Raw genomic sequence first — 17043 nt, forward strand, 5'->3', positions numbered from 1 at the left:
GGAGCCCGGGAGCAGCCTCAGCAGCAGCGGCGGCCCCGGCCCCGGCCCCGCCCCCGCCCCGCGCGCTCCGCCCGGATCGGCCGAGCCCCGCGCCGCGAGCCCTCGCCCCCTCGCCGCGCCCGCCACGCCGCTGCCTGCCCGCCCCCGCCGGCCGAGGCTGGGCTGCGGGAGGCGGCCGGGCAGCCCCGAGCCTCGCTGGGGCGACCAAAACAAAGGCAGCATCCGGGGCTGGGTGGATGCAAACAGCCATGAGAGACTGGGCTCGCCGTCTCCCCGGCTCCGCTGCTGCCGCCGCCGCCGCCGCTCCTCCTCCCGCCGCCCGGAGGGCTCCGCTGTGAAGGGAAGCGAAGGGAGGCAGGGGCGCCGCTGCTGGGCGTGCACCCGAAAGGTGAGAGCCCGGAGCCCGAGGAGGGGGCGGGCAGGCCACGACCATGTCCTCGGCCGTGGGGCCCCGCGGTGCTCGCCCACCCACCGTGCCTCCCCCCATGCAAGAGCTGCCCGACCTGAGCCACCTGACCGAGGAGGAGAGGAACATTATCATGGCAGTGATGGACCGGCAGAAGGAAGAGGAGGAAAAAGAAGAAGCCATGCTCAAGTAAGCCACCCCCCAGCCGCGCCACCCGAGCCTCCGTGCCTCCCTCGGTCCATTCACCACTCACTCACCCAACCCTCTGGGCTGGGGGTGGGGGAGGGGGCCGGGCGAGGGTGCGGGGTGCGGGCGGAGGCGCCCTCCTTGGGGCCGGGGGCTCTGGGCTTGAGCAGGGAAGAGGTTAGGGGGACCGCGGGGGGAAGGAGAGGATGTCACCGAGCCGAGAGCCCAGGAAGCCAGGGGAGGGAGGCTGGAGACGGGGGTGCAGAGGAGGGCTGGGTGGACAGCGACCACCCTGGGGCTGGGATGTGTGGAAGCTGAGAAGAGCGGATCCCACCCAAGCGGAAGGGCCCTGGGTTGGGAGCAGGCTAGGGGGCAGGGGGTGAGTGGAAGGAAAGAGGAGGTGGGCAGAGGAGGTGCTGAGAATAGCTCCTCTGCTCTTCTTGGAGTTGTTTGGCAGGCTGGGGTTACCCCACTGAAGGGTGTCAGTATTTACAGACGAAAAATGCTTATTTTTAGTGCTCATTTTGGTACTCGTTCACATCGCAGATCGAGGCTGGGTCTTTATTGGGGGGCAGTTGCCATCTTTGGGAACCTGCCTCCCCAGACTCTCTTTCACCTTTTATGCACAGTCTTTTACACAAAATACCGGTGTGCAGTCACATTTTCTTACATATATGTAAAGCCATTGACAATGCAAAGTTTGTAATCATGGGAGAAGCCGATGGGGAGGGAGTCTGGTGTGAATAAAATAGAGGTTCCTCTTTACTGGTTTCCAAGAGACCTCTGGGGCCTGCTCAGTTCCTGGTGCAAGCAGCACAATAGGGGGGTTGGGTATGTGCACACATCTCCCCTTCTTTAAAGCCCATCAGCCCTTCAGGGGATCCCTATCCAGTGCCCCGTGTCTGGGGAGGGGCCAGGCCCATTGCTGGTGATGTAGGAGTGTGTGACACTGTGCTCTTACAAGGTCCCGGCACCCAGAGTCGGTTTTGCTGCTCCTTAGCATCACACCTAGAGTGGAGCTGAAGGGGACTTCCACCCTGCCTTCCCTTGGCAGGTCTTCCTGCATTCAGGAAAGTTTTCACCTCAGGGGTGCGGGGATTTAGAAACCCTGCCCGGGACAGAAGTGGACCCGGGGGCCCGGGATTGGCACGAGGAGCCAAAGGGAACCTGTTGCATCTTGAGTTAGCTGAACAGCAAAGGAGGGGCAGACACAGAAGGGAAGAGGGGTGAGAGCCAGGCAGGGGGCACACCCAGCATGGCTCTCCTCACCCCCTAGGATTGCCTCCCGAAGAGGAGATGCCGCCACCGAAGGTTTCTTCCGCTTCCCCTCAGTGCGGCAGTGCCTCGCAGGACAGGGGCGGAGGGAGGCGGCGTTCATAGGCTGATGGGTCCCCGCCAGTGTAACTGCTACCCAGATGGGAGAGGGGGATATCGAGGGAGAGCTGTGGGTGCCGTGTCACAGCAAACGTGTAGGAATCCAGTCGCCCCTGCCCTTTCCATTGTAGACTCGGAAAAGGGCCATTGACTTGGAAGGCCAGAGCTGGCCTGCTTCTGTCAAGAGCAGCAGGTTTCTGGATTCCCTGCTCCTTCTCATCCAGAAACTAAACCCCAGACGCTTGAAGCCTGCTGGTTTGAGGGAGGCACAACCCTCGTTAATCTGCTGCCTGTCCCTCCCGGGAACAGTGACGTCCCTGGTGCTGCAGGCTTCCCCTCTCCTGACACTGGGAGTAGTGGATGGTGTCTGATGGTGCTGTCTGTCTTGTCTGTCTGGCTGTCAGTCCGTCTGTCGGCACTGGTTGCAGCCTCTGCCACTTGTTCTGGGCACCTTCTCTGCTGGTCAGGATTTACAGGTTTGCTACTGTCCCCTTTGGTGTTTGCTGCAAACAGCAGGTGGATGGAGGCCTCCAGCAGCCAGGGAAAACCATGGGCTGCTGCTGGACAGGGTCCGGATAGGAAGGGGAAGGCACAGTGCAAGTAGTGGCCATCATGCTCCGTCACTGGCTGTTTCAGGGATGGTGGAGAGTGAGGGAGTTTAAGTGAGAGTAGGTGAGTTTTCAGGACAGAATCTCAGACCTGCTAACTGCCTCAGGACAGCAATGGTAAGATTGTATGGGCTTTATAGATGAATACACACGAGGAGCACCGTCCAACTATTCGTGTCTAAAACACCTTTCCCCGCCACTGTTCCTGAGGCTGCTGTCCACTGGTTTGCAAATATGGTTCCTTTATAGCAAGGAGTCACACAATATTGCAGTATGTGATGCTGTTATACAACAGCTCCCTATAATCCAGGACCTCTGCATTAACTTTATCAATCAGCCTCCACTGCTAAACACCTCGGCCTTTTGTGCAGTGGCAGATCGGTGAGTGTTTTGGAATACCAGTTTGCTGCCATGTAAGTGTGTCAAATTGACTGCAATTAGTGGAGCAGTGTTGTACATTTTTCTAGAGCGCACTTTATGCCATAAAAACTGGGGATCAGAGGGGCTATTCAGATGACCCATAAGTATATATAGGAGTTAATAACACATAGTCAAAGGTGTTGGCCTTTCCTAAACTTTGCATAACAATAGATATGAAGACAGGGTGTTTTCCACAGGGCTTTGAAACATTTGTTAAGTCAGAGATAAGCTTTTATGGTAATGCTGGGTCCCTCATATCACACATTGAGAAATTCGCAACAGATCATACAAAGCTGAAGTTCTGGTAACAGAGCGATTAGACTTAAAATTCACTGTTGTCACCACTGCAGAACCATCACTTTGAGCTACCTACTGTGAATACTCTGTCCCTTCACAATGTATAAAAACAGACATTTATACATAGAAGGTAGAAAAGTGATGGGCAAATATGCCAAAGAAACTTTACAAACTATCAATTAAAATATAGTTTAATCAGCCTTGACTGTAAATTGCTACGTGAATTTGGTCTTGATAATGTCTTTAAATATATATCAGTGGAAGACAATAATCAAGCTACTTTCACCTGAAGATTTCAGAAAAAAAATTTATTTGAAATTGTAAGTACTTTATTATAAAAAATAATTCATTTTGTTTGCAAATTGCACTGATTTTAAATACCATTGGTATATTATAATAAGTAGTTGACTCCTGCAAATAAATTTTAATGGTTGATTTAATTACCTGAAAATAAAAGGTCTTTTTTAATCTTGATAGAGTTTTTGGTGTGTGTGTGCGTGTTCTGAAGACTTTTTGAAACCTAACTTCCTCAATGAATACTCCTTTAAGTAACTGTCACCAGACACCATGAGCCAATATATTACCTGAGTGGAAAATTGCATTATCTGGGACCTAAATCAGAGAAGATCTATTGAAGATCTAAAATCTTATTCCTTTTTTATAAACACTTCATAGAGAAAGGAGCTACAGAATAGTAGAGAAGAGGAAAAAAAGAAATAGAGTTAAAGGGATGGTTTGAGAATGGAGACTGAGAACCATATTGGAATATTAAATAAAGCTAACATTTATTGAGCATTTACCTCATGCTGGCCATTATCCTAAGTGGTTATTGACTCACATGCCAAATAGTTGAACTATGCTCAAGTTTACTATATGTATATTTGAATTCTCACAACAGCCTGCACAGAAGGTAAGTTAGGTCACACGATCCTCGATTCTTCATCTTATACTCAGATTTCCAGTAATACCCTCAGCTGACTCACATGATGGCCAAGTCAGGATTCAAATCCAGATCTTTTTTTTTTTTTTTAAATAACTTTTTAAAATTACAATTGACATACAATGCAGACCTTTGATTCCAAATCCAAGTATGTTCCCACACACTACACTGTCCTACCAGAAAGAGGCTTGTATTTCATCTACCTTTCTTCTCTTTCCTTCGTTTCAGAGCTGTGGTTTGGCAAAAGGTTAGGCTGATTCAGAAGTTCAGCTGCTGATTCTAAGAGGGCCTGCAGCTTCACCCACACTCTATTTAATAGTTTTCTTGTGGATTGAGGGCAGGGGGATTGTCTCTAGTTCAAATATAATAAAAAGCTTCATGCTATGGTAGAAAAACCATTAACTTTGGATCCAAGCATTTTGGGGTTCTAGATTTAGTCCTGCCACTTACTGTGTAAATATAGGCAAGAAAATTAAACTGGGATTCCGTGAGTTTCCATTTTTCTTATGAATCCTGCAATTTGTGGTGTGAATTGATTTATAAAGAATATTGACTTTGGACTTCTCCCTGTCTTTTTAACAAGGAACTAACCACTGACTTTTCAAACATCCCTAATATCCACTTCCTTTGTAAGAGGAGAAAGAAAGTAGAAGGAGCAGAACGCTTTCACTGGTTTTTTCCCCTCCAAGCAATTGCGATAGTGTGGCTTGAAATGTATCCATAAGCTCAATATGAGAGACCCCAGTTAGCAACTGGGAAGAGAACGAAAAGTTGACTAGGGCAGCTGGGGAGGGGTAAGGATAGACTTCTCATGTATGCAGGCATCCTGGTTTCCTTGGGGTTGGCAAAGATTTTTATATTGTACACCCCCAAATATTCTGTCATAATGCTGAGTCAGGATGGCTAAGAAGGAAAATGAAAATGGCAGTAGTAATGAGAGAAAGTGACTGAACCCTGAGAATGGGGCTACCTGTTCTGAGGAGATTCTGTGTTAAGTAGGAAACCACAAGACGGGGAGAACTTTCAACCTTTCCCTCCGAGTCTGGTCTCCTTCACACCATTGATGGATAGGGTTAATGTTAGGGAAGGTTAACTATGTTCAACAAATACCATTTTCAACAAATACCTATCTTAGTAGAGGTGCATGCTCAGTGCTGAGTTCTCAAATACTCCTGGAAGAAACATAGAAAAGGGAAGTCTAAACAATGAAAGAGGTGAGGTGTTAAAGGGAATGGAGGGTAATAGACTAGTTCACATTTTTGCCAACCTGTCTTGACTTTCTTTCAACTTGTGTTCCTTCTTAACCAAAACTGAGGGGGCACCATTGTTTAAGTAAATAGGTTACTAAATTAAAAGTAGAATACGGAAACCTGTGTGGGCTATATGTGCTGCTGCTGACTTGAATAGAAACACTACATCTTGCAAGGGTTATTTGCTCAACGTATTAAATTTGGAGAACAATTTGCGTTCAATGTATATAGTAAGTTTCCTGGAAAGATGGCAAATATGGGAATTCCTGAAATAATATTGTTATTCTTCCATATGTGTGATATGTAGATGGACAGATTTGTGTACCATGGATTATATAGTCTATAGTGTTGCATTTCATTTTATCTTTATGGTCTGTTTTATATTTCTAAGCAACTTTTTACATTTTGTCCTGTGATATGAGTTGCATGATTCCAAAAGTTGAAGTAAATTTGCCCAAGGCACATGGCAACCAGAGTAATAGAACCCAGGACCATGTACATGGACTCTAGGTCTTTAGTGCTCTTGTAAGTCTTTTGAAAAGCGCATCAAACTGTGGCCATTATGGTTGGTTTCCCTCTTCTGTTGGGAGGGAAGACTGCCATATCTGAGTGCCTTCTGGTTACTTTACATATTTTACTCTGCCTGGTGCTCCCCTCCTGATGAGAAACCCATTTGTCAGTATTCTATTAGTTTTCGAATATTAGTAAAATTCTCAGAACTAGTCAGGTACCTTCCTGACCCTTTGCTCATGACATTTGATCCTGGAGTCCAGAGAATAAAACTTAAAAGGAGCAAGAGAAGAATTTCACATGGTTAAGTGGCATTTTCTATCCCTTTCCAAGTCCTCCTCCCTCCACTCTCTAGATCTGGCCACAGGTGACTCACTAAGCCCCCTATGCACCTGGGGCTTTTCTGATCTCCTTGCTGGTTTGCTCTAATACCTTAGCTATTTTCCACCATCCTCCACCATGAGGTTATCTCTTCTCCCTACAATTGTTTTGAATTGTGAATTGTATTTATTAGGTAGACTATTTCTAACAAAGTATCATATCCTATACAATTCAACGTTAAGACCCTCATTTCAGGTATTAGAATTGGGTCAGGCATTGGGGCTGTTTGGGCAGAATAGAGAGCCCTCTACTGATAGCCCAATGTTGGCGTAGTTCTTACTATGTTTTAATTGGTAGGTTTTAACACTGTCACGGCAAAGGGAGGTAAGCATCAGATAGTTGGATAGAGTAATGGACTAGATTCTGGCCTCCGTTTCTTTATGTGTAAAGTGGAATTGTTAATGCTGCCCTCCTAACTTTATGAGGCTGTGTGGAAGAATCCCAAGATCATCTTTTCCTGTGATTATTACAGCTACTAGGGGTCCTGTGGAGATGAGTTCTTGTAGAAAAACCCATCCATTGTGTCATGCCAGCAATGCAGTGTGGCCAGGGCTGCACCTACCAGTGTGAGAATTTGGCAAGGAGACAAAGGGTAAAATGAGTCCAGGATTTGATCTGAGGGTATATTTACCTTCTTCCTTTCTCATTAAATAGCTCATAAATGTGTTTTAGCACAAAAAGCAATGTGGGCAAAATGATAACTTTTGAAATACCTAAAAGGCAATAATCCTAATTCAAAAATGAGAAGAGAAATTGGCTTTGGGTAATTTCCTCATCTCTTACTAGAAAAAAAAAATTTAGAGAAACATTCTGATAATTTTAGTGTCACTGAATTTAATAAATTATTCATTTTCAAAATTAGTTGAATGAAGGGCGCATATACTTGTGAGGTAGTAGTTTCACTTTCATGTTACTTTAGTGTTGGATAATGTAATGGGTTATATGTGTTTAAGAATTTTTAAGGTTTTTGTTCTGGATGTCTTAGGCTTTCTGTATATATATTTTCATACTCTTACATCAAGCTTATCTACACTTATTTTGATCTAGGACAGTTTTCTGTGGATGACAAGAGGGGAATATATTGCAGAATTTACCTTAGATATTCCTACCTCTGTTGCTTTCTTATGAAAATTTCCTGTACACATGAAACTTTATTCAAAGACAACATAGACTTGTTTAAAAGGAAAGTGAATGTACACGTTGGTTTGCCCAGGACAGTATCTGTTTATGCCTATTTCATGGTATAATTATGGATAGTACCTCTTTCTCTCAGTTTCAATCTGGATGATAAATTATATGGTTTTCCTCTTTATAAATTTTACTCTCCCTGACCCAAGTTATTCATTTGAAACTTCAGAAAAGCAATTAACAGCGATAATATATATTTTATCAATAACGCAAACAAGTTGTACAGAGTCTTGACACTCATTGTTTGGTAAGTGGAAAGGCTTTTGCTGAGAAGGAAGTGTTATCTTTGATGGAGCCTCAGTAAAATGCTACCTTTTATGGCAAAGTAAAATTTCAAAACATTTTTCAAGTAACAGTAGCTCTGAATTACAACTGCCTACAGGACTCTCTTTGGGAAAATTCTCCTTTGGGCCTTGCAAAAAAGCAGCCTTTAGTTGGGAGAAGACATTTAAATAGATTTTTACAATGTAGTATTTTGATAACTCCTCTTAAGTTTAGATAGTAAAATAAGATAATGTTATAGAAAGTAATTTTGTGCAATTTGAAAGTAATTAATGTGCTCAATTAGATAGTAGCTCCTTTAAAGAACCATAATGAGCCAAACAGATATCTTTGTATGATATAGAGGGTAATATCTTGCTAATGATTTATATATTATTAGTGTACACATTTCCCCATTGTTATGTCAGGTAATTATTGTCTCTATTTACATAGAGAAGGTATGTGAATTGAAAACCAATTAAGGTGTCTGTACTGTCATATATATGTCTCACACAGTTTAGCTATTTTTAATGGGCTCTCGTACATGGTATGCATATTTACTAAAGGGAACTGCTGCAGTAGTAGTTATTGATGAAGTTTTCTGGATATATTTGTTAGACTTTGTGTAGCCTATTTAATTAGCTCCCAACTCTCTGTGCTCAAAGCATTCTGATTGATATTTGAGAAGTGTTCATACTCTCAAGACTATCCAGTTATTTTAAAGTTGTAAGTAATCAGTATACAAGCCTCATGTGCCCCATTATTGTTTTGACCACTTAAACATAGCTCTTAACAAATGCAAGGAGAAGGTCTTTACTCACGTGGCTAGCTGTTTTGTTTTCAATCTATGGTATTCACATTTTAGAAAAGTAGGCAGATGGTGTTTGAAATATCTGCAGAATATATAAATCAATGTATCAGGTTTCTTCAAATATATGTCCACATACAGGCATTCTATTCATGTAAGAAAGATTACTTGGTGTATTAGTAGAAATAGATGAAAACAAAAGTAAAGTTAATCGAATGGCTTTTCCTTTTATATTTCACACAGCTTAGCAGCTTTATCTTCCTTAGATAGCTCTGTCTTGTAATATATTGCGGCTTAAGTCTTCTTACCTAACCCTTCTTTTATGGGGGCGGGGGGGGGGGGAGGGAAATGGATCTATTTTACATCCTGGTATCTGAAATAAAGGGATAGTGAAATGAGCTAGCTCATTTATTTTGGATATTAAAATTTGGGTAAGGGTAAAAATTGTACAAAGAATATTCTACTTTGACACTCCCATGATCATCATGAAAATTTTCATAAAAACATAATTTGAGAAAAATCAAGTATTCTTTTAATTAAGCTAGATATTTCAGTTTACAGAAGTCTATGTACCCTAAGCTAAATCTAACCACCTAATATATAGCAACCTGCAGTAAAAACTTGATACTACTCTGAAAAAGATACTGTTGTCTGAGTATTGTTCCAGACACATTTATTAGAAAGGGATAGCGTGATATTTGAAGCTTCATAGGTCTAAGCTGTAATAGTCACTATTGAGTAGAACTATGATTGCTAATTAGTCAGGTGACTATTTAGCCCTGCCTTCCATAAAGGCAGCATAGTTTAAGACTCTTGGAGAAACACATACAATAAAACAAAGCAAAGTGAAAACACAGTCCCAGGCCACAAGAAGCAGATAATTTATATGGTAAGGTAGTGCAAATTAAAAAAAAAAAGACATGTAATTTCCTACATGTCCCTATTCAATCTTCTCTTGACTCTCAAATGTTGGCCTTCCTGTTGGTCTACTCCCAACCTTCTAGTCCTCCCATTTTATGTGCAGTATCTGGTCAATCTTTAGCATACTCCTGGCTTTAGTCATATGTTAAATGATTCCTAAATCTATATTATTACATTAGAATATTCTTCCAAATTTTAGATTGATGTACTTAACCACCTGCTAAATATCTCTACCTGGATGTCTCATAGGCACTTCAGACTGATTGTGACCCATCATAAATTTCTTGACATTCTGCCTAAACATGATGCTTTTCTGTAATCCCTGTCATTATGGTAGCATCCCCATTGCAGCTCCTTATTCAGCCACCATCAAATCCTACAGATTTTCTCTCCTTGGAATACTTTGGATTTCTCATTTATTTTCCAATTCCATTGCCTTTACCTTAATGTTGACACTCATCACCACTCGCCTGGCTGCCTGCAATAACCACCTAATTCATTTCCTTGCCACCAGTCAGGGTTCCTCCCACCTGAGGTTCACACTGAGGTCAGAGGAATCTTTCTAAAATTCATCTGATTATGTCCCACCAGGAAGACCCCTTTGCTTCCAGAGTAAAGTTTAAACTTCTTAATCTGCACCTTGCTCACTACCGCCTTTCGCTGGTCTGTGCACAGCCTTACTGCACTAGTTCTCAAGGTATCATTGCTGCTTCACAGCCTGGTGACTCCACTTGTGTTTTTCTCTCTGCTGGGAATTTCCTTCTTAATCTACCTAATTTTTATCTAACATTTCAAATTAACTTGGGCTACCTCTTCTCAGATTTCCCAGATTAATTTTAATATTTGTCCTTGGTGCACATTTCTGTCATACATTTTTCATGTGACAGTCTCACCTGAGTACAGCATAAGCAGGATCATTAATTTTTAAAAAATATATTTCATTGATTTTTTTACAGAGAGGAAGGGAGAGGGATAGAGAGTCAGAAACTTCGATGAGAGAGAAACACCGATCAGCTGCCTCCTGCACCCCCTCCCCCCCCCCCACCGGGGATGTGCCCGCAACCAAGGTACATGCCCTTGACCGGAATCGAACCCGGGACTCTTCAGTCCGCAGGCCGACGCTTTATCCACTGAGCCAAACCAGCCAGGGCAAGCAGGATCATTCTTATTTATATCCTTCATATAAGCATGAGCCTGGCATGCAATAGGTGCCTGAAGTCTTAAAACTGTGTATGAATGAATGGATTTATAGGATGTGGAGTGGAGGAGTCACCTGAGGCTGCTGGATGGATTAGTAAAGTATGAGTAGGTGGACGGAGTGGGAAGGTTATTCTAACCATGGGAATTCTAACAGCAAATTCTGAAAGCAGAAAACGAGCTGAGTGTTTTTGGGCTGTTGAAAGAACCAGGTTGGCCAGAACTTAGGAGAATCTACTACATACTGGATATTACAAGGTTAAATTGAAATACAGTTTTCAGATGGTCTACTTTACTCTTAATTTATCATTCATATCTTTTTGAAGGACAGCGTTCTTGTAGTGTTTGAATGTCATTGTGGGAAGTTATAAATAATACATTTAAAAAGTAATCTTCTAGACAGACATGCTTAATGGAAACATTTCCTTCGAATTAAAGCATCACTAACTTCAGTAACAGTATAAAGTACAATATATGTTCTCTGATTTAATAGTTAGAATTAGATCAGATGCACATGGCCATAAAGTGTTGTCCTGATTATATTTTTAATTAAAAAAAATGCCTTTCAGTTAAGTCATCTCATAGACTTAAACTCCTTGAGAGCAGGCATCTTCTCTTATCATCTTTGTATTTTTGTTGCATCCCCCTTGTAGCTGATGGCTACTAGGTCCTCAATAAGTGCTTGTTGAATTGAAATCACACAGTCTGTAAGTCAGGACGCCAAAGCACTGGCCTTTGACATAATATAGCTGAACTGAGTTGAGTTTTAGGTGGGAGCTGAGAGATCATCTAGTCCCATGCTGGCAAATAGAGCACATGCAACTTCCTGTCCCTATGGCAGCATCACTGGCAGATGTTGGAGACCTCAGATCATAAGAATTGGCAATCAAACAGAAACATTAATCACTGAAGATTTATTGCAACTTCACTTTTTTTTAATCCTCATCCCAAGATATGAAAGAATGTGGTTTTTTTAAAAATTTTATTTTATAGAGAAAAGGAGAGAGAGAGAGACATTAATGTGAGAGAGAAACATTGATCAGTTGCCTCCCACATGCACCCTGATGGGATCAGACCTATAACCCCAGAATGTGCCCTGACCTGGAATGGAACCGGAGACCTTTTGGTGCACGGGATGACATTTAACCAACTGAGCCACACTGGCCAGGGCCCAGCTTCATTTTTAAAAAAAAATATATTTTATTGATATTTTACAGGAAGGAAGGGAGAGGGATAGAGAGCTAGGAACATCGATCAGCTGCCTCCTGCACACCCTCCACTGGGGATGTGCCTGCAACCAAGGTAAATGCCCTTGACCGGAATCAAACCCGGGACCCTTGAGTCTGCAGGCCAATGCTCTATCCACTGAACCACACTGGCCAGGGCCCAGCTTCATTTTTAAGAAGAGAAAACTGGGGCCCAGAGACTCTTTCAGGTTTTCATTATTAAGTAGTGAGACAACTAGGTATTAGACTTTGGGTCTTTTTCTCATGGTCCAGTGTTTTTTAATACTGTCACACTCTCTCCAATGGTTTCTGTTAACCATTAAATTCAAACAATTTGTTTATTTTATTTTTTTCAAATTTGGTTTGATTTACCTGCTCTATAGGACTATATCGTGTTATAGAAAACTCCCAGGGAACCTCTAATTACTTTGTTGATTTTGAATTTGGTTATAGTGAGTATCAGTCTAAAAGAGTGGATGATTGCCAGAAACTAAGAAATATTTTATTTAAAGATTTCCTTTGCAATGATATTTGTTGTAATTATATTTAAGCTGTATCAATACTTCTTAATTGTGATCATTTTATTTTAAATTTTAATACTTCCCTGAAAGGTATAGTGTTTTCAATATGCAATAATTTATTTATGATTTCAAATAGCTTTTCCTATGATGTTTTTTATGTACATATTAAAGTTATGTTTTGTTTTTCACTTAGAAAAGCTAGTTGGTTTTGGTTAACTGTGAGGAGAAGAGTTTTCTTTGATTCTCCCTCATTTGGAGCTTTGGCTTTAGCTAGACTATTGGTCAATGACCCAAAGAAAGAATTAGTGGAATGGGAAGGGAATGCAAACTCACATAAACATCCATGAGCATTCACATCTCACCCATGTTTCTGCGTGTATAAATTCTCACATCCACATATCTGAAAACTTAAAACATTCTTTCTATAAAGTTTTTTAAGGAAGGTAATTTTATTTCATTTACAGAATTTGCATAATCTAGACATGCCTCACATTAGTTTTTGTAACTGTGGCCCTGTTTATAAATTTTGCCCCAGTTGCCATTCTGGAAGAACCCTACATCCATATAATCCCACCCTGGCCATTGCTGATTGGACTAAAGATGGGCACATGACCCAAGTATAGATGATTCATTGACTGGCCAAGAACTAATGAGATTCCCTTTCAAATTGAAAATAAGCATTTAGAGGGTCACGAAAACGAATGATACCCATTCATTTTTTTTCTTGAAACAAAAATGGATTTATGAGGTGCCAGGCCTTGTGCTGAAATTAATAGAACCATCTATCTCCTGCCCTTTGTAGAAGGAGATACATTTTATTTAAAGTAAAGTTTAGGGCTGGCTTTAGCTCAGTGGTTCCTTCGAATAAAGTAAAGTTAAACTCTTTGATGAACGCAGCACAGGGAATATATAATATTTTCATAAGAAAATATAAACTAGGAATTTTGACTAAGATCAGGCTGGCCAGGGATGGCTCTCCATAGATGACAGAGAGAACTAAACTAAGATCTGAGGATGAGTAGGAGTTAATTATGCAAATAGGGAATAAAGACCTTGTAGGCAGGAAGAACAGAGAGTCTCTGGTGGGAGGGGGAATGGTGATTCTGAAGAAATGGAAGGAAGCCAGGATTGTGGAAGAGGAGAAAGTCCAAAGGAAGGCCAGAGGAATGTGGTTTGAGAGGAATTTAGAGAGATAGGCAGAATCCTGACAATGTGGAGGTTTCCCAAGTCATGGTATATAATTTTAACTTTATCTGAAGAGTCAAAATATTTTGAAGAAAGATATTATATAATTCTGTTAGTATTTTAAAAAGGTTATTCTGCTATGGTATGGAGAACCAATTGCTGAAGGCCTAAGGCATGTATATGTATAAAACAGCTGGGAGGCTATTATAGAAGTCTAAGTGAGAGATATTAGAAGCAAGGACTATGGTGGTGATGGCAAAATGTTAATATTTGAAAGATATTTGGGAATCAAAAGCCACCTTTTTTAAAAAAATTAATCCTCACCCAAGGATATGTTTCCACTGATTTTAGATAGGAAGGGAGAGAGAGAGAAAAACATCTATATGAGAGAGAAACATCGATCGGTTGCTTCCCATAGGTGCCCTGACCTGGGATTGAACCCGAACCTAGATATGTGCCCTGACTGGGAATTGAACCTGCAATGTTTTGGTGTATGGGAAGATGCTCCAACCAACTCAGCCATCCAACCAGGCCAAAAGCCACCTCTTTTAAAATGGAATATATATGAGTTGATGTTTGACTTGTGCCACCAGGTTTTGGGCAGTATCTGGAGAAATGGAAGAGAGATCCTTAGTTTAGTTTTGGTTCTTTGGCTTTTGTAGGTATAGGACAGGATGGGTTGGAACTGTAATTTTATGAGTCATCTATAAACAGGTGACAATGAAGTTGCAGGTTAGGATGAGTGACTAGATTCAGAGGAGAAAGCCTATGAATGAGCTTTAAGGAAACTTTACTTATAAAAGTTGAAAGAGGACAGTGATCTTGCAAAGACATTAAAGAAGAAAGGTAGGAAAAAACCAAGAAACCCTTGTTATACCAAATAAAAGGAAAGGGTATTTTTATCTCATTAAGATGATTGAAAAAAAAAAAGGACTGGCAACATCAAATGTTGGTGAAGGTACTGAGCAACTAGAATTCTTATACATTGTTTGTGGGAGCAAAGTATGGTACAGCTATTTTAGAAAACTGTTTAAAAGTTAAATGTGCATCTATATTATGCCTTAGAAACTTGATATGTAGATATTTTTAGAAGAAAAATGAAAGCATGTATTTATAAATACTCTTATATTATACGAGAATGTTCGTGTAATAGCCATGAACTGGAAATGACTGTGGTATATTCATCCAGTGAATATCTATCCAGCAATAAAGAAAAATAAACTTCTGGTACATAAATAATATAAAGGAATCTCAAAACCATCATGCTGAATAAAAAGAGTCAGACACAAATAGTGCAGACCTTATGATTCTATTTACATAAAGCTCTAGGCAAAGCTAATCCATGGTGCTATAAATCACATTGGTGGTCTCTTTTATAGTAGCAGGGGTGAGAGGTTGACAGAAAATGGATGAGACAATTTTCTGGAGGGATAGAAGTGGTCTATATTTTGATAGGGATGTGTATTATACATGTTATGCATTTGTCAGATTGATCAAATTGTACACTTAAGATCTGTGCATTTCACTGTGTGTAAATAATACCTGAATTAATAAAAAAGGTATTCTGCTGAAACATCAAATACAGTGAGGACTGATAAATAGCTCTTGAATTCAGTAGCAAGTGGATCATTGGTGACTTTAGAAAAAGGTTTTTCTATGAAGTAATGGGGCCAAAACTAGATTGGAATGGTTAGAGTGAGGGGTAGGTGAATAAATATATATAGTTTATACAGGCAAATCTTTCAGGAAGTTTGGGAAGGGAGATACCTGGAGGGAATTGAGGGGACTCTTTTAAGTAGAATTTAATTGTGGGTCCATAGAGGGCCTTTTTAAATTTGCATTTAAATAGAATAAATATAAGGATGTTTAAAGGTTGATGGAAAGAATTCAGTGAACAAGATGGTTTAAATAAAAGAGAAAATATATAAGCTTGTGATTGGAATGATGAGGAACCAAATGTCTGATGGTTTGTTTGTTTTTATCTGTGAAGTAGGATTTAAGTCATCTTCTGAGATTGATAGGAGTAAGAGGTTTGAGGATGAGGAAGAAAGTTTGAAATTTTTGAGGTGGAAAGCAGAAGTGTGTATTTACCAGAGAAAGAAATGATACTGCCCTACGGAGGAAGGTATGTTGGGCCATGTGCAAGATGAGTCAACAGAGAGGGAGAGACTGACAAAGACATGCAGAGAATAGAGGCCATTTGGTTCCTGAGACACCAGGAGAAGAGTCTTGATCCTGACCCGCAGGCTGAGTCACTGTGAGGCTGGCTGTACACTTTGCTGTGTAACTTTGATATGAGCTAGCTTGAGTAGGTTTCTGTTGTTTCCTTTTCTGACCAAAAGAGAGCCCTGATTAGGACTTTGTAGTTTCCCGCCCCCCCCCCCCCCCCCCCCGCTATACATTATCTAGGTATTATCTAGTCTGCACCTTGACTTTTCATGTTCAGAAAAAGAGAATATTTAAAAAAATGTTTTTATGGATTTCAGAGAGAGGAAGGAAGAGGGAGATAGAAACATCAATGATGAGAGAGAATCATTGATCGGCTGCCTCCTGCACGCCTTACACTGGGGATTGAGCTGGCAACCCAGGGATGTGCCCTGATCAGGAGTCGAACCAGGGACCTCTGGGTTCATGGGCTGATGCTCAACCACTGAGCCACACCAGGTGGCCAAGAGATAATATTTTTAATTCAATAATGGGTACATTTATTCTTATGTCATGCATATGCATACATGTATGTATATACATGTATATGTATACACACACATAAACAAATGAAATCCTCATAAATAATCACTCTGTTATCAAGGTAAATTGTCCTCCCTTTTTTCTACATACATCTTTTCAGTCCATGCTTTTGTCCTCTGTCCCAGGATACCTTTTTTTATTTTAGCTTGAAAGCATTTGGGGATACAGAATAAAGAGTGACATGATTTGCTTCTGAGCCTTTACCATGAGAGACAGTTTGGGACATACAATGTGATAGGAAAAGCTCTGACCACTCTGGATTGACTTGTTTCCCATCCTCTGGCTGTACAGTAATTTAGATTTGTAGGTCAGGTTCCCCAGAAGCAGACTCTCAGATGGAGATTGTTGTACAAGAAGGTTTTAGAGAGTGTTTTCAAGATTAACATCTGAGTGGGAAGGGAAGCGGAGAGGTTGGAAAGTGGGAGAAGTTGGGATGCGTAGCTAGCACAATAAGGCCTGAGTCAGCCCCTTGGGAGCTATGAAACTAGTTGTAATGGCCTTGCATTGAAGAGGCATTAGATTCATGCTGGCTTGGGAATGGGACCTGGCCTTGGGAAAGGTGACTCTCTTTAGCAGATTGCAGTTTCAAAGGGAGTGTTGATAGCTAAGAGCAACC

The 17043-nt window shown here is 41.3% G+C and overlaps 1 protein-coding gene across 5 annotated transcripts in view; it reads left to right on the top strand.

Annotated features, from left to right (window-relative positions):
* Positions 1–431: 431 nt before the first annotated feature.
* Positions 432–17043, top strand: part of RIMS1 (regulating synaptic membrane exocytosis 1) — a 409384-nt gene continuing 392772 nt past the window's right edge. For all 5 annotated transcript variants that reach the window (XM_054721883.1, XM_054721881.1, XM_054721885.1 and 2 more), the window contains exon 1: positions 432–595. In XM_054721883.1, the coding sequence (XP_054577858.1) occupies positions 432–595 (164 nt within the window). The remainder of the gene's footprint in view (positions 596–17043) is intronic.

This window comes from Eptesicus fuscus, chromosome 10, assembly GCF_027574615.1.
Source record: "Eptesicus fuscus isolate TK198812 chromosome 10, DD_ASM_mEF_20220401, whole genome shotgun sequence".
Lineage (NCBI taxonomy): Eukaryota > Metazoa > Chordata > Mammalia > Chiroptera > Vespertilionidae > Eptesicus > Eptesicus fuscus.